Source organism: Monomorium pharaonis, chromosome 3 (genome assembly GCF_013373865.1).
Source record: "Monomorium pharaonis isolate MP-MQ-018 chromosome 3, ASM1337386v2, whole genome shotgun sequence".
Lineage (NCBI taxonomy): Eukaryota > Metazoa > Arthropoda > Insecta > Hymenoptera > Formicidae > Monomorium > Monomorium pharaonis.
In genome coordinates, this window is record NC_050469.1 from 13,590,249 (window position 1) to 13,615,659 (window position 25,411).

The 25,411-nt window shown below is 36.8% G+C and overlaps 4 protein-coding genes across 6 annotated transcripts; 2 read left to right on the forward strand and 2 right to left on the reverse strand.

Annotated features, from left to right (window-relative positions):
- Positions 1-980: 980 nt before the first annotated feature.
- LOC105829178 (IDLSRF-like peptide) lies at positions 981-14,789 on the forward strand. 3 transcript variants are annotated; one of them, XM_036284421.1, is made up of 5 exons: positions 981-1,647; positions 7,108-7,236; positions 7,984-8,136; positions 8,515-8,736; positions 8,823-14,789. In XM_036284421.1, exons 1-4 carry the CDS (start codon positions 1,521-1,523, stop codon positions 8,706-8,708), a joined length of 603 nt encoding a protein of 200 aa, XP_036140314.1. In that variant the 5' UTR covers positions 981-1,520; the 3' UTR covers positions 8,709-8,736; positions 8,823-14,789. The 3 variants fall into 3 exon arrangements, with proteins under 3 accessions (XP_036140314.1, XP_036140315.1, XP_012523304.1); XM_036284422.1 differs by having other exon boundaries at positions 8,515-8,733; XM_012667850.3 differs by having other exon boundaries at positions 8,515-14,789.
- A 423-nt stretch (positions 14,790-15,212) lies between these two features.
- LOC105834365 (NF-kappa-B-repressing factor) lies at positions 15,213-18,241 on the reverse strand. The gene is made up of 7 exons (XM_012676781.3): positions 18,078-18,241; positions 17,845-17,978; positions 17,063-17,492; positions 16,257-16,380; positions 15,878-16,071; positions 15,605-15,787; positions 15,213-15,523 (listed from the first exon to the last, which is right to left on the reverse strand). The coding sequence occupies exons 1-7, from the start codon at positions 18,239-18,241 to the stop codon at positions 15,331-15,333; spliced, it is 1,422 nt and encodes a 473-aa protein (XP_012532235.1). The 3' UTR covers positions 15,213-15,330.
- A 313-nt stretch (positions 18,242-18,554) lies between these two features.
- On the forward strand, positions 18,555-22,467 carry LOC105834364 (conserved oligomeric Golgi complex subunit 2). Its single transcript, XM_012676780.3, has 11 exons — positions 18,555-18,798; positions 18,874-19,101; positions 19,696-19,962; positions 20,035-20,336; positions 20,416-20,533; positions 20,613-20,935; positions 21,021-21,087; positions 21,192-21,372; positions 21,450-21,729; positions 21,835-22,015; positions 22,122-22,467. Exons 1-11 carry the CDS (start codon positions 18,733-18,735, stop codon positions 22,203-22,205), a joined length of 2,097 nt encoding a protein of 698 aa, XP_012532234.1. The 5' UTR covers positions 18,555-18,732; the 3' UTR covers positions 22,206-22,467.
- Positions 22,468-22,746: 279 nt separating this feature from the next.
- LOC105834366 (transmembrane protein 183A) lies at positions 22,747-25,284 on the reverse strand. Its single transcript, XM_012676782.3, has 7 exons — positions 24,875-25,284; positions 24,449-24,532; positions 24,152-24,295; positions 23,901-24,039; positions 23,506-23,692; positions 23,196-23,357; positions 22,747-23,110 (listed from the first exon to the last, which is right to left on the reverse strand). Exons 1-7 carry the CDS (start codon positions 24,939-24,941, stop codon positions 22,850-22,852), a joined length of 1,044 nt encoding a protein of 347 aa, XP_012532236.1. The 5' UTR covers positions 24,942-25,284; the 3' UTR covers positions 22,747-22,849.
- Between the last annotated feature and the right edge of the window lie 127 nt (positions 25,285-25,411).

Genomic DNA, 25,411 nt, shown 5'->3' on the forward strand with positions numbered 1-25,411 from the left:
TTGTTTAAATCAATATTGTTGGTTTTTGTTATTGAAGTTGTTTTGTTTGTTATTGAAGTTTTCTTGATATATCGATTATACCAAAATCAGCTTATTTTCTCTCGTCATTTTACATATTATAAAGTCAAACCACTCGAAATTGTCGTTAACGGCTTCGTAATAATATATGCTAGTACCTAATAATCTTTAGAACATCACGGTGAACAATTTACATAAATTCCGGGCGTTCGTTCTTCGCGATTAAAAGTAATCGATATTGCCGACGATGTGCTATTGCGGTAAACGGTAAACTCAACGTTACGCGACAATTATTATCAATCCCATTGTGTCGTCTGGATGAGACCTAGCCGAAATAAAATAGCGCGCGCCGTTTGAGTAGCCGTTGTGCATCTCTCGTGAGCGACAGGAAATTACGGCAATTTCCGTCTAGATAATAGCCGATTTGGCCGTAAAATTTCCAAGAGCCAACGTATTATCGCGAGCGCTTAAAAGTACATTATAACGACAAGCGAAAGTTATCTATTGGGAGAAGACAGGGGTGTAACAATGAGCCGAGGGCCGGGCGTAATGAGACAGGACACTTGATGCAAAGACGGAAAGAGAGAGAGGAAAGGGAGGGGAGGGAGGAGGGTAGAAAATATCGGTTCCCCCGATCACGTGGAAATTTAATGCAATGGCAGACGGTACCTATAGCGAAATAATGATAGTACAATTTCGACGTGTCGTAACTGTAAGTTCGCCACCTCTCTCGTTTACGCCACTGGGTTACGAGGGGGTTGAAATCGATGCGACTGGGCGCAACGGCAAGCGTGGGTGTTCCAGGGTAGACCTGCGATCTCGCGCTTTCCGATTGGTGGCATCCGGCGTAACCCAAAGCCCGATTGGTCGGCCGACCCCCCAACGCGTCCTCTCCGCCCTCCCCTCTCCCCCCTCCCCGATCATCAACGCGAGCCGGCCGCAGGTGAGATCGCGTGGCGCAGGTGTGTTCTCGCACCAGTGTGGCTGAGCACCGTCACGCGCGCTAAGCAGGGATAAAACGTATCTCTTCTTACGGGCGCAAGTGGGAGAAGGAGGTGGCCAGAGGAAAGAGCGGAGCGGCCCGAAAGAGCGAGAGGCCAGAAAGATTCCGAGAAAGGGCAAACGAGGGTGGGTGGCGAGAGCGACCTCGTCGCGCCGTTAACGTTCGCACCCACGCATACAGACACAGCGCAGCCGAAGCGGAGTGCTCTCGGGGCGAGGGACCTTGCGTGAGCCACCCCGAGGAGTTACTCGAACCTTGGTGGCGCACCAGATACCAGCGAGCGAGCGAGTGAGCAGGTGATTCTCGCGAGGGTGACGAGGGTTACAACACCACCGGATTCGCGTTCGCGAGGAGGAACCAGAGAACTCTTCGGGGGAAGAAAAAGGAAAGAGCTCCCCTGCCTCCCCAGCGAGAGAAGAAAGGGAGCCCTTTCGGAGAGAGAGAGAGAGAAGAAACAGGAGCGCGACTCGCAAACGCGTTTGCAATCCACGAAGCGAGGATGGTACGGAGATTCTGCAACGGCGCGGTTGCACTTGGCATCGCCCTGACGGCCTGCGCTGCCTTTCCGCGCGCCGTCATGGCGATCGACCTCAGCCGCTTTTACGGTCACTTCACGAAACGCTCGGGTAAGTCAACGATAGGGGGGTACAGCGGCATTGGGGACCGGGCGAAAGCACCTTCGAGAAAGCGCGATTCCGAGCTGCCGACGTGGTCGCGAATCTTGTTGCGCGACCATGAAACAATTACGCGAAGAAAATCGCGCGAGATCGCGCGGAGAGTTCGATCGTTTTGCAAACCACGTTATGCCGATTATTCTTTGAGCAAAACACGACGGAAAATTGCACGTACGAACGCATGTATTATAGAAACGTAGTTTTAATAAAACTTTCATTACCAATGACTATGAAACGCAGAATATTCAAGTGAAGATAAAATATGCGTGGTTTTGTTCGTTATTGTTTATTAAAATATCGTATGTTTTTAATATTTACCAATTTTTTATCCCAACAAGATACATATATCTTTTATACCTCGTAGTTTACATATATTTTTCCATAGCATTTATTTGATTGATTGTGTATTTGTTATGTTTTATGGAATATTTTTATTGCAAAAAGCGTTGACAGTATATCTACAATATATGTACGAAGAGTTATTCAAACAAAATATTCAAAATATTTTTAGTCATTTACAGCTGTTTTCTTTTTGCTCGAACAATGAAACGGTCTAAAATAAAAAAAAATTATCAAAATATGTTGCCAATGTTTAAATTTGTTTTAATTTATTGTGTGTTTCTTTTTTCTGATGAATACACATCCAACAAAAGTGTAACTCTGAAAGTGTGAAATTTTATGAAACACAAGTTTTGATTGCTCGTGATAAATTTAATGCATTTATGTCTCTTGCATAACATTAATGTCAACTGTTTCTAGGAAATATACATTAAACAGATATGTAAAAGGGCGAAATTCATTCGTGTACCGTGCATCACTCCGTCTGCGCGAACATAGCATTAACTACTGCAACTGCAGAAATTGAAAGCTCGGGAAACTAACTTATCAGCAAACTGAGCTCATATTATGAAATTCTAATTAGAGAAAGTTACTGCAGATGTATTACTGCAGATTAATTTGATAAATTGGCTCGACATGAAATTTTGGAATGAGTTTGCATAATCCCATCGCACATGTATGAGATGTTCCACTTCTATTTAACTGAAAGATACCTTGGCTACTTTATCATTGATTCAAGGAGAATATTGAAAGAAATCATTCGTCGGTATCTCTTGTAGCATCGTGCATTTGTCTATTTTTAAATTATATAATCAAACTGCAAATGAAGTCTATGAAGTATTTGATATCGTCGGTCCGGGAAATATCGCGAAAGAATTACATGCTTTGTCTTTTACGGATACATAATATAAAAATACACAGGAAAAAAGTAATATAGCCAATAACATATGTAATTGCGGGCTGCCAACTACATAAAATACTCAATACAATAATATTTACTGTTAATGCAAGTACAATGTTGATACTGCAATAGCATATATTATTGTATTGAGTATATCTGTAGTTGGCAGCCCGCAACAACATAAATTATTGGATATATTGCATTTTTTTTTTCAATGTACGTACACCATGTAAATTTTGGCCAGCAAATAAACATTTGAAATATAAGTTACGCTTGTTACAAAGGCAGAATAAAGAGGAAAATTTCGGGAGACAACTGTCGCCCTTTGCACTATTATGTTTCCCCCGATTAACAGTCATTAAAATTAACGGGCGCAGAGACCACCTACGGTGTTTCGTTACCCGCGGCTATACGAGAGCGTGTTCTCTCTTGTGACGGTTAGTTCCGTGCACATTCGCTCGGTCAATAACGCGCCCACTTATAACGCGTACCGAGTCACATATAGTACGCCGATGACATTTAGAAATGCGCGTTTTTACTCGGCTCGCGGCTATTCAGGGCCAGGCCGCCGCGAAGCGGGCTTCATGCGGTCGTTGCATCCCCTATCGCACCCGAGACCCCATTTCTCGCAATTATCCGTTGCATAAATTAATTTTTCCCAAGAAAGGCTAGCGCTATCGCAAAGTTGCGCTTTAACTGAAATGAAATTAAGACACGCTATTATTAAATATAATTCTTTTATTCTCGTATGATATAAAAAATGTTACATCTAATATCTCCTCACCGTTTCTCACAATTATATTTATCTATTTATTTATTTATTTTTGCATAAATTTATTTTTCTTTTTTTGATATTAAAAATATGAAGTCCAATATCTCTCTCTTGTCTTACCTGAATTTCAGTCTTTCATAATTATATTATCTTCCATCTACTCTTTGTTCTCCATTTCGTTATTTTGATATGCGTTTCCAGAGAATCTTGTTGAAAAATAATAAGATGTTTCTTAGTACAGCGTCGTGTTTTTGCGGATAAATTTATTTCAACAAAAAGAAAAATAAGAAGTGAAGTTGATGGAAGTCGTGACTTTGCAAATTTGATGCTAAGGCAGAAGTAGCTTTTAAAAATAACACGTTAATAATAACAGCAGATAGGTTTCTATTTATCTTTCACCTTTCGATCGAGACGGTGAATTTTGCGGGTCAGTAGATGTTTGAGCTCACTACTAAACTGTTTGTAACTTCATATTCTATGAATTGCAGACTGAGAGACGCCAACGAAGTTTCAACAAGTTTATATTGCGGAAATTCCTTAACGCGCGCAGAGGGAATAGAAGCTGTGGTCGCCGATCGAAACGTTTCTATTTAAAATTCATTGCACTTGCCGCGTATCTCTCTCACCTACGGAGAGGTATACGCGGCAATCTTTAATATTCCCTTGACGATCATTTCATTCGGAATGCATCGAGGTCGGGATTCGCGCGCGCTGTCTCACGGAGGTAGCAACAACAACCCCCCAGATAATCATTGAGGGCGAATCCCTCCCCCTGCCCCCCGTCCACCATTCCGTTGTTCCTCGTCGATCGGCAAAATATTTGTAACGTCACTGGTGAGAAACGCCCACGAATGCGTGGGCGACTTGTTTAAACACGTGGAGAAAAATTGCAAAGCTCGTGCAGCAATTTAATATGCGGAAAAGGAAGAGCATTCTTATTTTGAGAGTATCTTTGTTTTCGAAATGCGCTCTTTAATTGGCTATTATAATATTAAAGTAAAAATATATCTGATGTTTTTGCTGAATTTTAAGATTATCAAATTTAGGAATATGTATCACAGAAAAAAAAAAGTAATATAGCCAATAACATATGTGATTCCGGGCTGCCAACTACATAAAAAACTCGATAAAATAATATTTGCTATTAATGCAAATACAATGTTGATACTGCAATAGCATATATTATTGTATTGAGTATATCTGTAATTGGCAGCCCGCAATGACATATCTTATTGAATATATTACTTTTTTTTTAGTGTAGATATAAAATTTAATTTCTAAAGTATTTGATAATCTTAAACTTTTCAGCAAAATGTTTAATCTGTATTTCTTAATGTTACAATAGTCATCCAAAGAGCACAATATATGTGATTGTCTTGATAATAATAGTATTAAAATAATATTTTTATTTTCTATTCAATACTTTTCCCTCTTACAAGAAGATACTTTTTGTGATGAAACTGCACAAAATTCTTTATGTAAGTTATGTCTATGTCTAACGCTATGTCATCTCTCTCTCTCTCTCTCTCTCTCTCTCTCTCTCGTTTGAATATTTGAAATTTCTTGAAATAAAGATATTCTCAAAACACAAAAACATTCCTTTTTTTGTGTGTAATGTCCCGCGGCCGATTTAAATTCAACACGGTCCTCATATGGGAAACAAATGACGAACGAATTTCGCGGATATGGCCGATGAGTATCCCCGTTGATTGATAAAATGTTTGTCTAAAGCTCCACGTAGACTGTCCTGTTTAAACATGCGCGAGAAAGAGAGCTGCTATGTGCGTAATAATTTAATAACGTTGATGTGACCGGGGCCACCCGGTGGTTCGATACAGTTTTCGAGACTATATGGCGAGGTGTAAGGATATCGAATTCTTAACGCGGTCAAAATTTACTGTCACTTTGTGTGGACACGTCGCTCTGTGTTTGCGGTATAAATTACGTTTATACGCGCGAAACGAACGTGTAGGCGATCGTATAACGAATGTGGCACAATATTACACAATCGATCGCCGAGCACAACCGCTGCAACAATACGATGTTATCCATTTGGCGTGGTGCGCCGGGCGATTGTTTCCCGTTGAACAAAAATTTTTCAGTGGGTTTCGTGGTGCGTTAAATCGCTGACATCTTTTTCTCGGTTTAAATAAAGTTGCGCAAATAAAGGTCATGAAAAATCAGGCATTACGCAACATTCCCTTCGAGATCGTCAAAGACAGAGACAAAACTTTTTCGTGAAAAACTACCCGGACCGTCCGTACAACATGCAGGATGTCTATATTTGCTCCTCTGGGAAACAGGTCCCTTCCGACAGGTGTTTCAAAGGACACGGAAAATTTTCTTCCTTTTTTTTTTTTTAGAAGACTTTGTACATACATAAAATTTCCTTTTTCCTTTTAGTAGGGTCGGTACATAAAAATTTCAGCTCTCGGGCGACTTTTATGAAACTTGATAATATTATATTTATTTAGATTATACTTACAACTGTTCGTGTGCACTGAGAGAGAAAAATGATTGCAGTTATAATCTGATTATAATTTATAGTCATTACGGCGCCATTTACAGTTGTTTAATCAAGCAAATTATTATTACGTAAATAATGAGTGAATGTAAATTTTAAAATCAAGTATATTCATTACAATTATAATTATCTTTTGTAAAAATATTTATTTTGATTTTAACATTCATATCTTGACTGAAAAAGTATTATAATTTATAGTAAAATTTTATAGCTGGTAGAACTGTAAGCCCAGGGTTATTATTATTAATATTATGACGGTAATTACTATAAAAATGGCGCTCCTAATCATAATTATTTCACACAATTATAGTCACAATTACCAAGTGCTTTTTTTATAGAAAAATATTTCATTACGAAGGAAAGAAAACTACGACAAGACTCTTGGTAGAGTGATTTCACGAGGGAAGGGCAGATAATCGATATACGCGACGTTTCCGATTGTTCCTGCAGTTTTATCAGATTAAGCAGTTTTTTTGGTTAATTGATTTTTCAGAACCGTCGCGCCGGCTGTTGTACATAGCGTGAACAATGCGATCGCGTGTTTGCTCAATTATCCCGAAAGCCTCCCGCACGCCGAGCTTATTAATTCCGTTTCGGATCCCTCTCACTTTAATACGTTATCGTCGTAATTTAATCATCCGGCGACTCGCGACCGTTCCATCGGCAGACGTAATTGACTTTCCCGAACTTCCATTTCCGCAGAAATGAGATTGAGCCCAGTGTACTACAACCGCGCGCACACACACGCAGACACGGACGCACGTGTCTGATTATTTAGATTTACAAGTTTGGCACACGATCGGATTACCTTCCTCAAATTGCTCTACTCAGATTATTACATTTCTCATTCTCTCAGAGCTTTTGCGTGCGTTTCAGAGGCTTGCCATCCGTACGAACCGTTCAAGTGCCCGGGCGATGGTTTCTGCATCTCGATACAATATCTCTGCGACGGGGCACCCGATTGCCAGGACGGATACGACGAGGACTCAAGATTGTGTACCGCAGGTGAGTCAATTAGCTCTTCGTTAATTAACCAGATCTAATCAGCGGCAGCGATGTGGTTCACTCAGTGCCATTAATTGCGCATCTCATTCCAGCCTGTACGCCTGCAAGCGAGCTCATTCGCAGAGTGAAACATACGATTTGATTTTTTTATATATCTCACACTTTTAATGTAATTTTTATTTCTCTCTCTCTCTCTCTCTCTCTCTCTCTCTCTCTCTCTCTCTCTCTCCCTCTCGCCCTCTTTTCGCGCAGGATCATCGCGTAATCCTATCCGGCGTGGATTTTATTTTTTAATGTACATATATACGTGGCGTGGATTTTATTTTATGCCTTATATTACATGAGAGCGGATGTGTCACGGATATCGCTCGGTGTGGATGCACTCGACCACGTTCCGTGCAACTGCACCGAGCACAGCTGGTAATACGATAAGGGAGGAGGGTTGCCGCCGTACCCGTTCGCCGCATTTACGCGGAGTATTACCTTTTCTATTCCTTTCCACCGCATTCGTAAAAATGAATTAACGCTACATTTTGTTCCCTTTTATCTCTTTCTTTTTACAGATAGATTCCATATACAGGAAGAAATTAAATTTTAATTTAAATTGTAATGAGCATGTTTACGAGCACGGCGCTCCCCCGTATCGATCCCCGGGCGTCCTGGGCTTTCGTGTAATTTTTTTTTTTTTGTATTTATACTTTGTTTCATTTTGTACAACGCGGAATTTGCTTTCCCGCTCTGTTGCAGCCAAACGACCGCCCGTCGAGGAAACCGCGAGCTTCCTGCAGTCCCTTCTGGCCAGCCACGGTCCCAATTATATGGAAAAGCTGTTCGGTACCAAAGCACGCGACATGCTGAAGCCTCTCGGTGGTGTGGATAAAGTGGCTATCGCGCTATCCGGTAAGTTAGTTTCCCGGGATTACGCGCGACAGAAGTTTCGCGGAAACTGAACGTGATGCCGAACAGGATATTATCGGGTCGGGCGGTCCGATATCATCACCGTAAGAGCTTCGGTACAGCTACGATAAATCTCTCCCGCGTATCGGAAATCTATTAAAAGCAGCGATATCGTCGCGTTTACGTAGAACGAAATCGCAAATATTTTAATATCCGATTTCGCGTGAAAAGTAATATATTCGTCCGATAAAGACTTGCCCCTCTCGTCAGCGCGCGGCTTTTACATATACAAGGACCCCGCGAATTCTATCCTCGAAAGAGACATTTGGTCCCGCAAAATCCTAGAGTCCCCACCCTCTGACGATCTGTTTCGACCGTCAGAGTCGCAGACGATCGAGGACTTCGGCGCGGCGTTGCACCTGATGCGCTCGGATCTCGAGCACCTGCGCTCGGTCTTCATGGCGGTGGAGAACGGCGACCTAGGTATGCTGAAGTCCATCGGTATCAAGGACTCCGAGCTGGGCGACGTCAAGTTCTTCCTCGAGAAACTCGTTAAGACAGGCTTCCTCGATTGAACGGTCACATCCGCCACCGAACCGCCGCCGCCGCCGCCGCCGCCGTCGTCGTCGTCGTCGTCGTCGACGAGGAGAACCCGCCGCCGCCGCCGCCGCCGTCGCCGTCGTCGTCGTCGCCGCCGCCGTCGCCGCATCGCTGCCGGTGCCGCATCACCGTCGTCGCATCAGCAGACCCTTTGTTCGATGAAGCCTAAGTCGTCCTTTCCGCGGGCACTTCTAGCTTTCTTCCGTCGCGAGTTCTTAGGCGCAGGATATAGCCTTTCCTTTCCTTTCCTATCTCTCTCTCTCTCGAGCCTTTTCTCTTCAAAGCTCTCGCTTCAACGCGATCACGAGCACCGAAATGATCATCGTGAGGGGATCTGCGTGGGGACCCGAAACTTCTGCATGGCGGGCGAACAAAAGCGAGCGGGTTCCATTTTGCACATATCACGTAACTCCATCACGTTCGGATAATTTCATTATCCTACCAGAGTGTAATAACCAGAACGTGACTAATTTGCCAAGTACTTTTTCTCGAGCAGTTTAAAGTGCATCGCGATTTGCATCTGTCATTAGGCAAGATGTAATCGAGGAGCTAAAAACGTTGTTAGATTCTCTGTACAATCTACAATCTTTAATATTACCTCCTTAACTTTTCAAACTGATTCGTCTTGTAACAGATGACACGTCTGCCTTTTACTTCTCCTAAACTTTGTGATTGTCAAACTTAAATTGGATTCTCGTGAGTATTTTGCGACACTTCGAGAGGAGCCACCCTCTCGCGTCTCTTTAACTGCGCGTAGGAGGCGCAACTTCTCCTCGCGTAAACTAGTAATGAGCTTTTGTCCGACCTATTTCTAAAATATTGAGCTTCCTCGCGTATCTTGTACCTACTTAACTTCTCTCACTTCTCCATGCACGTGTACGCTGTCGCATGTCCCGGACTTATTCGAGAGCCGTGTCTTTAATATGCGAGCACGTATACGGTACCATCTTGCATAAGAGATGAGACATCGATGACACGACTCGTTCGCGATTCGCAGTGACGCAACAGTCCCACGGTTGTGCATTAAACTTGCTTAAAGTGCGCGAATGATGTTGTACGGGAGAATTTTTTTACGATCGTCCACTTGAAAAATAAAAAATAGTTGTTATGAGATTCTAATTGAGATCAAATATCTAAATGGCAAAATTCTTGAATTAAAATTCTTAGGTCGCCACTGAAAGCTTCTTGGCAAGATTGCTATCTTCAAAGTTCAAACTTTAAACTTCGCGAGAAAGTAATTACGTCCAAGCATGGTAGGATGATTTTTAATCAAATCATCTTGCTTCGGAAAGGTCGTGCGGCAGAAGTCGATAATCTAATTTCTTATTAAATGCAATATCATCAAATTAACACCCCCGCAGAAAACATTATTTTATCGCGAATGCACAATCACTGGACTTGTGCAGTGTCGCATTAAGACATGGGCTGCATGGGCCATAGCTTCAATCAGCAATTTTTGAGAAAAAGAAATTGTTTGGTTGTGTATTAAATATTATTTAAAAAATAACAAAACTTTGAAAACAAATTAATTTAGTATAAATGGAGGATTTCGTAAAACAAGACCTCAGAAAAGTAATTTTTTAATAAAGTAATTTTTTAAACAAAAATAGAGTTAAAACTTGTTGCCAGTAATGAATAATCAAAAAAATGATAACTCCGATTTGTACTTTATATAATGACTATCATCATATTCATTTTTTTTACATTTGTAATTTATATTGATTTGAGTTTTCACACGTTCTGCTTTTTATATTTTGACATGTTAACATCCGATGTACGGAACATGTAAGTCCTTAATTGTTCTTTACTTAGTTTCAAATCTATTATATTTTATTCAGTTGTTCATTTATTATTCAATTGTTTGTCCATTTACGTATCATCCGTGACTTGCGGCCACAAATGCATTGACTGCAATGTTTCTTTGGAAATTTTTATCAACTTGTACTTGAGAAGGACCTAATCGAGATCGAAGCGTACTTAACCATTTAATCTATAATAAAATTGCCGATTGGGTTGAATCTACTAAATCGGAGTTATAATTTTTTAATTTTTTAAAGTTTTGTAAAATTTTGTGATGGGTATTTGATAAAGAAAATAGGATTATGATATATTTAAATTGTGATGAGTTTAACAAGTTCTATCTAACTCCTGAAAAAAATTGTTATCCTATTATCATATTATAATGTATTTATAATGTGACATCACATTTTATAAAAAGGTGCTCGAAATTTATGAATGCAAAACAGGTTAATGCGACACTGAACCTGTGCTTTAGCGGCTAGGGTCAGGGCGGGGACATATATTTTTCTCAATTACTTTTGCGTATTTGCAAAAGAATCGTGCATGACGATTATTCTCAATTACCCTCCCGGGATATCCCTTTAAACGTACTTACTTTCCGACGATACTGCGCAATTTCTACTGCGATATAACTTTATCTCTGTATAAGATACCTAGGCTGAATAAGACCCACTTATAAATTATTTTATATTTTTTTAAAATTTATTTGTATGAAATGGGATTTTTTAAAGTAGAGTTGGGAACTTTATTTTTCAAAATTCTATTAAATATTAAGGTATAAAAATTCTATTATATAAGCATAATTTTTAAAATTAACTTTAAAAACTCTATATAATAGAATTTTTTAAAATAAAATTAATTAAATGGGTTTTTTGCTCAACCAAAGTACCTTATCGCGGGATAGAGAGAGGATGACAGCAACTTTTATTCAGACGAGCAATTGCTGGAACAGTATATTAATTTAAAATCGTCGTTCCCTCGCGTTATGTTTTTTTTAAATTTTAGCTTCGTTATCGCGTAAACGTTTTGTGACGCGGCAGTCGGCATTGCGACGAATAAAAAAACAAAAAGAAAAAAAAACTGAAAATAGCAAATCCCGTGCCGAGAAAGTCCTCGGTTTATTCGGTATTTTCACCGCATTTCAAGCACCAAATTGTAATTCTTGTCTTGATTGAGGTGACTCTGATGGAGGCGAATGTAAATTAAGCGAGACGAGATGAAGCAGCCTTGTTTAATGTTATAAAATGTGCGGTGGGAATACTGTCCCTTTCGCATTAAATAGATCAGGTGCTTTTGATTTCTCTCGGTGCGATCGTGAACGTCACGCAATCGTAACATACAATGCGGTGATGTTGCACGCGTGCGTTAAGAGAGACATGGGTACAAAAGAATAGTAAGAAGAAAAAGAAGAAGAAATGGAGCATTGCGTCGCATTCTTTCAGGGTATGCGCGCGTTTTACTTATATTAGGAAAAGAAAGCAAAATATATATACATATAATATATATTTGTATATGTGTATATATACAATATATATAATATATATATATATGTATATATATTTAATGCTAGCGTATGATATTTTCATTACGGCAACACGATACATATCAGTATACATACATATCAGTAAATTATATTTAAAAAATTATATAAATTATATATATATAATGAAGAAAATAACGATACTGAATTCTCTCGAGGTAGCGTTTCCCGTCGCGCTTTCCTTTTACTTCGAAGAGATAAAATTCACGTTATAAATTTCTATATATATATATATATATATATACATATATATACACACACATATTTACATATATGCACATGTATTATATATAAATTGTGCTATTCGCGACAATCGAGAAATCGCGGACGGGCGCGAGTCAGGCGAGACCTCTTTTCTTACCTCGAGAGAATGCATTCCCATTGGGATGAGTAACGAACATATCTTACTTACTAAGCGTATCTTTTAATCGAAAACGATACACTGAGACATATCTTCTAATTAATGTAACGTAAGCGAGTCTAGAGGTATATATATAAATATTATACATATATACATAGCGAATACATTTCAACAGAGAAATCACTCTTTTATCAGATGGTAGATAATATTTTGGTATATAAAGAAGAAAAAAAAAAGTTTAATATTCCCTCCAGATGTCAATTACGGTCCAAAGTAGGGCCTGGACCGAGGGCAAAATCCGAGGGAACTTGTGTGTTTTAGCGAACAACCGAAAGGGGCATCAGACCGGGGGGTCATGGCGCGCCGCGACAACCCTTTTCCCTCTTTCCCCTTCTCTCTTTCTCCGCCTTTTTGCCTCCCCGCTGCGTGCCTTGACCCTTTGGCCCCAATTTCGAGTCATAAGGTCAAATCTATCTCCCCCGAGAGCGGCACACCGGAGTTTCACCAATATATCTGATATACATGTATATGCCACGTTTCGAAGGGGCGCGTTACCCATCATTTTGAAATGATAAGGGATCGTATTTTCTTCCCTCCCCCTCTCTTTCTTCCTTTGTACATTTTATTACGATAATTTGCACATGTTGCAGATATTTATTAGCCAAGAAGAGCGGACGCTGTTGATTTGATCAATTTGATGTTCTCTCACAGACCCAATTAGTGATCAAACAAGTAATATTTCTAAATCTTCATTAAATTAGTTATAATTAAAAATACGTTAACTTATTAAAGTAATTTATTAAATATATAACTTATTAAATTTTATGACTGTTTTGAAATATAATATATTTACTGTTATTTTGGGATTTTCTGTAAAGCTTGATTAAAAATGATTTAACTTTTTAATTGTCTTTGATCGTGTTCGGGGTCTTGTTTGATCCAACAGTTTTTTAAAAATATCCGCGATGTTAGAGTACTATTCGCATACAGTGTGATATTCAAAAGTTTTACAGCATTCTAGTCGAAGTTTGATTTTTTTCTCGTTTTCTATCTCTCACGTACACACTCTTTTGTGCAATTATAAAATAGACTGTGATAAAATGTACATGTGTAAATTTTTATTATCGCGTTTTAATCCCGAATACGGTCAATGTATACGTGAAATAAATGCAATTAAAATTTCAATAGTGACAAAATTAATTTCGAAAATCCGTCGATCCGTCCACAGAGAGTGTTTCAGCAATGAATGATGCGGTTGTGTCCTTTGACATTATAATACCAACAGAATATACAAGAGATTCGGTACTGAATGTAAATGGTCTGAAACTGACATATCGCAAAATGGTTAGCTGCAGCACGTCTTTCTCTAGTACGTGAAATTTAATTGGTTTCGAAATTGCGTAACGTGGCGAAACGGGATAACAGTGTTCTATCTATATTAAATGGCAATGTTTTCCCATGCGTACTTTTTAACCGCATCAAATTTAATCACAAATTTAACCCGTTAAACGTTCCGCGTTACATTCGAGTCCAATTTCCAAATCCACTGAATCCTTTATACCCTGCGAAATGGTTTCGAGGAAAAAAAATGTAACAATTGCGTCAACGCAGCTCGCGCGTAGCGATTTCTTTCCCGATCGTAAATTCAACTATACGATGGATGCTGCGATGGCTCTTATGAAAATATTTCACTCGGTTATTATATGCGCGCGATGGCACGGTCAATTAATTGATTAACGAAGATGCACGCGGCTTTTTTTTTATCTTTTCTTCTGTACACGTTTGTGTACTTACACGCCGCACGCGTTGTTTCGTTGCTCTCGTTGCCCATTTTTACATTGTCGCGTTATACCGTCGTTGTAACATGCGTACGTCGCTAAGTAGACGTTAAGTTAATCAATAAATCGAAGTGATTATATAGGAGACGCATGTAATCTTCAACCTTGTCATTTCAAACTGATGGTATGTACGCGGCGCGCACGCATATATATGCATATACACGACCTATATATGTAAAAAGACAAAAAAAGAAAGAACGCATTGACCACTTTAATTATCAGATTTCAACGATGTGATAATGTACTAAAATGTCACGCACCGTCGTATTATCTGTATATGTTACCTTTCGACTTCTGATTGTTCTACTGCCAAAGCGTTTCTTATATTATACGTCATGTTACACGGCAACTTGCGACATGTACTGTGTGTACGCTGTAAGTATCCATTCGCTTCTTAAGATTTTTTGTACTTCTTCTCTATTCGATTCGAAAAACGCCAAGGCGCTCTCTTGGGAATGATTTTGTCGCGTGGCAAGTTATAATCGTTAAATAAAGCGAACGTTTCTCTTCAGTTTTAATTTGCTAGTTTGCCCTCCAATCGTACAAGCCGTTTGCTACGCAATTTCACCGTACGTGCGTGCGAATGTATGAATGTACATCGCATTTACCCGATGAACAACATAATACTTTACTCGCGAGTTCACAGGCTCTGCCTGTACAATCGCAATTTCAGAAGATTACTTTTTCATTGTATCTAACCGCTTGCATTCATTTGCGCTGTTTTTACTGACGACGCGTGATGCGGTATATTCCAATCTATAAAATAGTCACAGGTTTTTATTCGGCTGAAACACCGTGTCTGTTAGCTACAGGAATCGAACGAATTTCTTCGCTACTTCGGATTGCGTGATAAGAATATCGGAACGTCGCGAACATCACTTCAAACAGCTTGTTTTTTTGATCGTTTAAACAATAAAATATTACGGAAAGACTTCTGAAATAAAAAAAAAGTTATGCATTTATTTTACAATCCAAACTACTACATCAATGTCACAGAAGATATCATTTGGAACACATTTTTTTACATTTATATATATATATACATATTTTTTTCATATTTAAATATTCGAGGAAGCTGGCAATGAAACAAATTTTTCGTTTGTCGGTTTTATCAGTTCATACTTATCAGTGGCTCCACCAAGACTGATCAGTTCTTTAATCAGACCCAATGTGTTAATCTTACGTGAGACTATCAATTTTCGTTGATCTTTACCGTAACTACGTGATTTAAGGCCCATTGATCGTGCAACTCTGAAACAAATCGAGGCATTATTATTTGACTTCAACGGCAGGCTTCTTTCAAACATCATGTAATTCGTAAGCAATACATACTCGTGAATCAACTTTCTATCTTCCTTAGAAAAATCCAAGAACACAATTTCATTTCGCATACAATCATCCATTTGTAAAAGATTTTTAAACAATTTTCGACATTTGGTTTTTACTTCGCCGCTTTGTGCCTTATGAGAATTTGGTTTTAGGCCTAGACCTTCTCGGTTTATTTGTGTCTTGACCCTAAAAGTAAAAGATAAAAATATAAACATAAGACAGTAAGGTAATAAGAATTCTCTGAAAAATCACTAATTGATGTTGTCGCTTACTAACATTGCAGACATGGGTTCCACAATACCCTGCTCTGATTTTCCAAGACCACCGCCAGCCCAACCCATCATCTTCATCAATTTATTTCCAATGGTATTAGATCCTTTCCAATCTCCATCGTCGGCGAGAGATTCTTGAGACTTTATTTCGTCTGTCGTTACAGTTATGTCTGAGTTTGTACCTAATTCTTGTTTAACCTGAATATATAAAAATATTTAAAAGAAGATATAAACTGTAAGTTATTAGATAAATACGATAGAAAACTATATCAAGACGATGAAGAAAATTACATCTATAATTTATTACAGAGTGACACAAAGATCAATGATATACCAAGAAATTTATTTAAAACCCTATCTAGATAAAAGATCCTTTGATTTACCTTAATTGTATAACAGTATTTTTGTAATTTTTCTAATGCAATGATAGCTGCTTCTTTTTTGGCAACTTTCTTATTGGTATTGATGCTGCAACTTAATTTCTCTGAGAGACTGAGAGAGCATTCCCTAAAAAGAGATATAATGAAAAATATCCTATAATAATTTTTGTGCTTTATAAACGTGATTTTATATAACATATACGGTCACGAATTTAATTGTTTGGACATACAAGACATTTGGCAATTATTTTATGCTACAAATTTATGAAATATTATATATTTTTTTAGGACAAACTCGAATTGAAAGTAAAAATACTTGCTAGTGATACATTTCCATAAAAAATGTATTTGTGTTTAAACTGAAAAGTTTCACTGACCTGTTGTCAGTCACAAAATCAAATCCAAATATTTCAATAAAAGAATTTAAATAAAATTATAAAAAAGCGTTGATTTTACTTTACTTCTTATCTTTATCTTTTTACTTCAAAAAATATGTGTAGAAAGGAACTTGTAGCGAAATGATATTAAAAGAAACAAACTAATCTTATATATATATATATGAGTGTATCTATGGAGAGTTGAATATAATTTTTATATATAATACACATATATATATATATATAACTAATTATCACATATTGCGAGTTTATTTTATGCTACAAATTAGCAGTTTTGATAAAAATGCATCACTGGCAGGTGTTTAAATTTTTTATTTAATTTTTTCTGAAAAATCAATATTTGATGAATTTGTACCATAAAATATTGTTAATATAAACAATTAAAAAATATATATATAAAAATATGCTCACCAGCCTTTTTCAGGTATCTTAGTGCAATTGTATGTTAAGGCCATGCCGGATACAGCAGCTGACATTTCCAATATACTTTGGGCATTGTCACCTGGCCTTTCCCATAAAACAAAATCTCCATATGGATGATCTTCATTATCTTTAAATGATACGTTTTCCTCTGTTTTTAATCTTTTAGATGGGCCTTCCTCATTATCAGAATTTTTGCAAGACTGATAGTTATAACTTATCATATTAGATATAGATTCTCTTGTAGCAGTAGGGAGTGACTTTTTAGTATCAAGCTTTTCATTCTTTCTGGAATTGCGCTTTTTACGAGATCGACTGGTTGTGATTGGCTGTGATTGATTAAGATTGACTGTGTGTGGTACTTGATTAGGTGTGTTCGACATAGATTCTTCTGTGACAGTAGATGTCTTAGCAGTGCATCCTGTACAAAAAACGTCTTGTTTAATTATCATGCAGATATATTATCATTTCATAGTAATAAATTATATTCAACTCTCCATAGATACAGCAGGGATTTGAAGACCAAGATGATTCTTTAATTTAGAATTATTCTATAGGTAGTAAATAGGTAGTAAGGAATTTACTCCCTTTCCTCTTGTTGAGGATTTCATGTCTAAAGGACATCATGTAAGAAAGGAAAATCAAAAGTTTTCAAATTCCCACAGTACCTGTGGAAAATTAATTAATTTAGACATATATCGCATATTATTTAATTATTTAAAAAAAAGAAAAAAAAAGTTACGTAGATCACAACTCACAATTCTTTTTTATACCTTTCACCTTAGAACTAGCTGCATCTGACGCTTGCACGAAAGTTCTTTGTAACTTTTTCTTTTGCTTTTCTCTATAATCGGCCGCAACCTCCTCCGATAATTCCTTCACCAGGTCCATTGTTTCTTGTGGATACCTACAAGGAGTTTTATACAAATAGCTGGGAAATATATCTATACTTGTTGAGCTTGTACTCATCAGGTGTGATGTGTAGACACAAGAACATCATTACTACCTGCATCCTAACAGTTCAACATTAACGAACACTTGGGCTAAACAAACGAGCATATCCTCCGAGAACTTATTCTTGTGGGCCAGCAGAAATTTACGTCGCAATTCCCAGTGCTCGTCGGACTCGTACTCCACCTTGTGCTGCTCCACGTCCCAGTCCTCGTTCATCTTTCACTTTTTATCACCCCAACAAGAGACGTCAATTAAGTCTTTCGATTCGACAAACACGGAGCACAATTTTCAAAATTTCATGAGGTTATAATATATTTGTTTATCCGAAAGTATAGATTGTCGTCTTCTACATTGGATCGTGAACGTACGAGAAACTTGTGTCCACCGCGCACGTAGCGACACCGAAGAATCAATTGACCAATCGCCTTTCCGCTCGCCTGGAAGCGTCAAAAAGCGATGAAACGTGATTGGTTGTCTTGCGACTAAAATATTTTTATTAATTTGGAACGTTCAATGCGATACGAGTTTTATGCGGCTGCGAACGCTGTGATCGAGGGTCGAAACGTCAAGCTGTCACGTCATAATGTAAGGATTAGCGGCAACGAGATTTTGAATATCTGGAGTAATTGGAGCTCACGCTTCGGTCCTGCGATGATAATTGCCGATTGTTCGTCAAGCAAGAGAAAGGGGTAAATAAATATATAATCATGTCAAACAATAATTTGCCGAGAGCTCCGAAGGATCTGTGCTTTTCCGAGCTCGATTTCATACAGGTACGTTTTTCTTATCGCCACACGTTTACGATCATACAAATTAAAAAATAACTCTTTCTCACTGTTCCCTCGTAGGAGAATTTCGATGTCGACACGTTTCTGCAAGATCACAGGAAGAATGGCAAGCTGGAGACGATGCGAGACGATCTTGGCATGTATCTGAAGTTACTGCGATCGGCTATGATCGACCTGATTAACAGGGATTACACGGATTTCGTCAATCTGTCCAGTAATTTGATCGGATTAGACAAGGCCATCAATGACTTACAGGTGCCCCTTGGACAGTTGAAGGAGGAAGTTATGGTAAAACTGAAAAAGTATTTGAGTATTTGGAAAAGTGATATCTGAGATATCAGTTATTATTAACCCTACATTACTTGCGATTTTAATGTAATTACTTGCATGGGATGTGTTACTGAAACTTTAACATTATATCTTAATTTTCATATAACAAATAACTAACACTCTCAATTTACAACCAACTAAATAATGGATATAATGATAATTAAGAGTGCTGTTGCAAATGGGCAACAACAATTTATTAATTCATAATTCTTCCAAATAGTAAAAGAACTGTCTTACTTTGGAAGAATTACGAATTAACAAATTATTGTTGCACACTTGTAACGGCGTTGACTATTAACTGCCCTTACACTCATTATTTCATTGATCTTAATTTTCATTGTTCTTTTTGATGATTAATTGAATAAAAATTAATCACATGTTATATATCCTTTAGATCAGAGAAATACAATTGATGGATCCCACGAACTTTCCATGTCAATAATGTATTAAAAACTTAGTGAAATATATATTACAATTGGATCAATATTAAAAAGCCCATTTTTATCACAGCTATTTTTAATTAAATTTAATGATCAAATTTTATTTCGGCAGCAAGTGCGACAAGCTCTGGATGACGAAATTACAGCTATTTCAGCTAATCTGAATGATAATCTGAAGATAAAAGAACGCAAACAGAGTTTACACAGCCTGCAGCATGTGTACAAGTCATTGAGGAAACTCTCCTCCATATTATGTATGAAAACGTTTATGGAAAATCCTACGAAAATCGACGTTCTTGAACAGGCTGCGATTGAATTGAATCAATTGAAGTTCCATATGTCCAGGTGTAAATCGGATATCTCGGCTAATCAAGAGAAAGTACGTACTTTTAGAAAATAGAATAATGGTGTATTAATAGCTAAATAAATCAAAACGATTATTTTACAACAGGAAACTACTGAATTGGAAAACTTGTATCTAACATGTTTAAACGAGTTATTCTTAGCGTGTATACACGAGAAGAATTCGAATTTGGCGATTCGCTGCCTTAGAATTTATCTCACACTCGACAAAATAACTAACGCTGAAGAGTTGGTTAGACACGAGCTTGTAAGGCCGTTAATTTACAATATCGTTAACGAGGAGAATCTACAAACTGATCCACTTGGCTTGCAAAGCATTTATCACAGATTACTGAACACTTTAAATGTAGAATTGAAACAATTGTTAGATATCACATTACATCCTGAGAGGTATATTTATGAATTACATTTAATTCAGTATAAATTTACAAATACAAATAATACATAATTATTATATTGGTGATTGCAGAAGATCCATAAAAGGATTTAATTTTCTGGTGAACAGTTTTTGGGTTGAAGTCGAGGAAAAGATCGAGCAATATATAAAATCCATTTTTGCTCCAGGAGATCCGGTGTTATTTCACAAAGTAAGATATTTGAAAATATGTAAATATAATATTGATACTTAAGCACAGAAATATATTTCTCAAGTTATTGCGATTTCAGAGATATACAGCTACGTTGGAATTTTTAACGAAATTGGAGGCAGAGTGTGTTACGCCTGATATTCTGGCAGCACTGAAGAATCATCCACAGTACAAAAATTTTCTCAAGAAATGGAATTTGCCAGTATACTTTCAAATTCGATTTCAAGAGATAGCCGGTAGTGTAGAGTCGGCATTAGCTGAGCCAATATCGCCAGACTTGGTCAAAGGTAGTCTTATGTCTCTGACACAAGAGGATTTTTCCCTTTATGCAACCGATGTGGTTTGGAATAATCTGCTGAGGATTTGGGCTGACGATATCTATTTATATCAATTGTTTCATAGGTGAGTAGTCGTTTTAGAATTCTTTTTGTGATAATCATTTCCACCGCATCTTTGATATCTTCATAAAACATATTGATATTATTAGGTTTTGGAAACTCAGTCTTCAAATAAGCTCGAGGTATCAAACTTGGTGCCAAAGTGCAATGAAACAAGTACGTTTTCACATTTAGCTTATTATAATGTGTGAATAATAATTTATATATAAATTAAGTTAGAGAAATTCATATACAAAAAGTGACCAATTTTCTATTTACAGACATGGCCAGTGATAAATGAAACTAATAGTTCAAATGACTCTGAACGTTCTACGAGATTGAACTTTCTAGTGTATTTGTATATTGACATAGAAAAATTGATAAATGCCTTACCATCTTTCTTACAAATGGTACAATCTAAAATTAAAGACGAGAATGTCACAATATCGAAATTATTAGAAGGTAATATATATGCGTGAAGAATTAAAAATATATTTTCATAAAATATTTCATTTATTTTACGTTAATTTATATTTTAGATTCTCTAGGTGATACGTTGAAAAATCTAGCCAATCTATTACCTTTAATTACAAAAGAAATTGTAAATGAGCTTTTGGAACAGTGCGTAACGCATTTGAGACAAGTTAGTGATATTCCGCGATTATTTAGAAGAACAAAACGAGACGTGCCAAATAAACCTTGTCCATATGTAAGAAGCGCAATAATTCCTCTTAACAGTTTTTATACGGATTACAGCAAGATTATTCCTGAAAATACTGTTCTTTGGTTGGAATTAACTTTATCTTCATTAACAGAAAGGTAAATGATAAATTTCTTTAACAATACTGTTATAAGACTTGAAAATGTATCAAAACTATTTGAAATTAATTATGAATACAGTAGAAATATGGAATTTTATTTTAGCTATTTGTTATTCGTTACTGATGTGTTAACATCTGTACAAAAAACGGAGGAGAGTTTAAGGAGATTAAAAAAAATTCGTGATAAATCTACTGGAGTTCTTCCGTCCGAACCACAGGGAACTAGCGATGACGAAAAGATTCGTATTCAACTTAAAGTAGATGTGGATGGTTATGCAAATATGGTACAGTATATGCATTCTTATCGGTATATGGCATATGGTATATGGTATCTTATATGCATTTATATTTGCAAAATATATTTAATATATGGTTGATTGTGTCTTTTAGATCAAAGATCTTAATATCCCGACTGTCAACATACACCATCTGCAGGAATTGGTAGATGCTGTCGAAGCAGCCGTTAAGAAGTGAAATTCTACCAGCAATAGTTGTTAATTGTATAAAACAACTCCAATTCAGGAACAACTTAAAAAAACAGTTACTCACAGTAATATAGTTAAAAACTTTCAAAATAAAATAAGATTTCTTCGAATTCGAGATAACTGTTGTAATCAAATTGGTACATCAAGCAATATTTTGATTGAATATTTATAATCATATGTAAGAATTTTATTTTGTTGTATATATTCTTCCTATGCAATAATGTACATAAAGCATCTTTGCACAAAATTTACATTGTCTCTTCGTTATTTCTACATTGTTTTCTTAAGCTTTCGGCACACGATACAATTTTTTATGCAAGATCGCATACGAGACGTCTTATTACGCGTCCGGATTGGCTCGAATGATTATATTACCAATTGTAAGCCAATCGTAAGACTCCTCGTATGCGTGCTAGCTTGAAAAATCGTATCGTGTGCCAAAGACTTTAAATTATACTAATTGAATTGTTTATTGATGAAAACTAACTAATGAATAATTGATGAAAAAAAAGGTATTAAAGATTGAATGATTTTGCATCTGTTATACGTTGGTATATATTTGTTTTATAAAATTTAGAGACTTCTATTTCCCAAATATAATACACAAAATATAAGAACAATCTGTAATAAATTCTAGTCCCACGAGTCGCTTTGCGGTAATTCAATCGTGTAACCTACGTCCTGATGAGGGTAGGCAGGATCCCACCAATTCAAGATACTGTAATCGACAACATTACGAAGTACTATGTGATTTGTTAATGTACTAGGAACATCCGACGTTCCAAAGCCAAGTTGAAGTCGGTGCTCTCTAAAGCCGGGCATCAAGGTCATAGATACTGTTTGCAGAACTAATCCGATCACCGGTGGTAACATACTGTACTTGAAGCAACTCACCTGCACATTAAAAACATTAAGCCTATAAATACATTAAGATATTTAATTTCTTTCCAAATCTGTAAATGGATCTTATGTTACATACCCGAAGCACTTTGCATCCGTCTTCGGGATTAACAGCCACGTCTTCTAATGTTTGGAGGAATTCGACTTTTTTAGTATCACATTTATTTTGCCTTAATGAACTATTACGTGTTTTGGAAATCTCCTTCAACTTAAAATAGAAATACCATCGTACTTTCCCTTGCTAAAACGTACCATAACGTCTCTCATTAGGTAATATCATGCAGCATGAAATAAATAATAATCCTAATATAATTACATAATTAATATTAAAAAACAGCTACACATTTATTTAAGCTTAAAATGTAAATAAAAAATTATTCGCAGTTTACCTTATGCCACATGAGAGTGCATTTTCTTTTCACAAGAGAATGTGGTTCTTCTTGTCGTAAATAAGACATATCCGATATTCTAAAATAACTGTAATGTAATGCCCTGATAACATAAGCCCTTAATCCATATAACCTCATACATTGTGGTTGTAGGCACTCTGGTAAATCTGATACGAATTTGTAATATCTAAAATTACAATCTAATTTTACTAATTATTGCATAAACAGTTGCATTGTCATACTTATCAAATAAATTATATTATGTTAAATTTAACAACCCATTTAAAAAGTATTAAAAACATTGACAATTTGAACAATCAGAGCAATCTTTAAAGATAAATTTACAAACTTTAGATTGCATATGACAATATCAGACAGTAGAATAGAACACTTACGTTTTATACAAATGAAACCAAAATTTTCCAGTAGTCGTTACATAGTAAGAACTTTTACAAATCCTTGCAAACTTTCCTATTGCTTCAGGTTGTATATACTCCGAAATAATAAACCATATATCTAATGGATAGTCACTTCCTATTTGACAAACGTAATATTTTCATTACATTTCATCATACACAAAAACATCATATGTTCATGATGCAATTGTTAAGAGAAATTTTACGTTTAATTAAAACATTTTATTCACCTCCATCTTCTTCATTATTATTATCTTTTTGACATTTCATTCTTCTTCTATTTCTCCTTCCTTTCATATTATGTTTTGACTCATACTCTTCATCCATTTCATCCCACGTAGGTTTATCCTCTTCTTTCGTTGCTTCCTGTTTCACTAAATCAAATTTAAATTTATGATTAAAACCTTACATGTGTAAATAGCAATATAAAAGTGGAAAAATGCAAATTAAAGAATTGAATGGAAAAATTACTTTTACAAATCCTTGCACTATAAAAAATTTTTTTTTTCAATAATTTATTTTCTAACCTTCATTAGAGACATTTGTAATCGATTTCTTGAACCTAGCGCGTATCCGTAATGTATTGGCAAAGTCGTCAATAGTCACGTCTCCTGTAAAATTTCAATTCAAAATAAAAATTATTTTCAACCAACATACACATTTCGTACAAATTTATGAGAAGTCTCTTATTTTAAATATTTAATTATATATACAGTTTCTTGCTGTTTTAAGTTTGCAAACAAAATCAGCAATATAAATATAGTTTACGTTAAGTTAAAATCTGGAGTAATATATTTAACTAAACAAAACGCTACATTTGCATTTATTTATTTAATTCTCCATAATCATGAGCGTTCAGCCTTCTGCATTTTGAAGTAAATTTTCCGCAGTGCAAACCGGCAAGGTAAATTTATAATACAAAAAAGTGGGATATATATACAAGAGCACTTAACCTCCTACAAGATTGTCAGTTCTCGCTTCTCTTGATCTCCGGCCCGCTTTCCTCCGCAGAGCAGACATCGTGCGTCGATGCGTGCGAACAATTGGCGCGATTAAGCGTGCTAATTAATCAGGTACGCATTGCGAGAAAAAAATGAGGGATCTATATACAAGTATATACACTGATAACGCCACCATACGCAATAGGCTTCCGCGCGCATCACGCGACACTGACCGCACGATCCCGCGGATCTCATCGCACGCTCCGTGACTCTCATAACCGCCGTCGACAAATGTTTTCGGAAGGTGGAAGCATCGCGACGAACATCATATCATATCATCACCGACTGTCACAAGAAGCATATGCATATCATGGCGACGCGATAGATTTTTCAGATTCCAGATCATTCCAAATCCGACTCCATTGCGCCCATACATCCGGAGGTGTACTGGTGTAGGACTGGTGTAGACGGTGCACAAACTGCACCTCACACTGTGAGGCCTCACAGTGCACACGCGCTACGGCGCTAATGCTCGATATCTCGCCTTAT

Coding starts and splice junctions, on each gene's coding strand:
- LOC105834366 (XM_012676782.3), bottom strand. CDS start 24,941: ATGTCTGCTCTGCGGAGGAAAGCGGGCCGGAGATCAAGAGAAGCGAGA. Junction 24,533..24,874: donor AACTGACAATCTTGTAGGAG/GTTAAGTGCTCT, acceptor GAAATTTTACAG/GAGACGTGACTATTGACGAC. Junction 24,040..24,151: donor TAATAATGAAGAAGATGGAG/GTGAATAAAATG, acceptor TTTGTCAAATAG/GAAGTGACTATCCATTAGAT.
- LOC105834365 (XM_012676781.3), bottom strand. CDS start 18,241: ATGAACGAGGACTGGGACGTGGAGCAGCACAAGGTGGAGTACGAGTCC. Junction 17,979..18,077: donor GTTGAACTGTTAGGATGCAG/GTAGTAATGATG, acceptor AACTCCTTGTAG/GTATCCACAAGAAACAATGG. Junction 16,381..17,062: donor AAGATACCTGAAAAAGGCTG/GTGAGCATATTT, acceptor ATCTCTTTTTAG/GGAATGCTCTCTCAGTCTCT.
- LOC105829178 (XM_012667850.3), top strand. CDS start 1,521: ATGGTACGGAGATTCTGCAACGGCGCGGTTGCACTTGGCATCGCCCTG. Junction 1,648..7,107: donor TCACTTCACGAAACGCTCGG/GTAAGTCAACGA, acceptor CGTGCGTTTCAG/AGGCTTGCCATCCGTACGAA. Junction 7,237..7,983: donor CTCAAGATTGTGTACCGCAG/GTGAGTCAATTA, acceptor GCTCTGTTGCAG/CCAAACGACCGCCCGTCGAG.
- LOC105834364 (XM_012676780.3), top strand. CDS start 18,733: ATGTCAAACAATAATTTGCCGAGAGCTCCGAAGGATCTGTGCTTTTCC. Junction 20,337..20,415: donor ATCACATTACATCCTGAGAG/GTATATTTATGA, acceptor TGGTGATTGCAG/AAGATCCATAAAAGGATTTA. Junction 21,730..21,834: donor TTATCTTCATTAACAGAAAG/GTAAATGATAAA, acceptor ATTTTATTTTAG/CTATTTGTTATTCGTTACTG.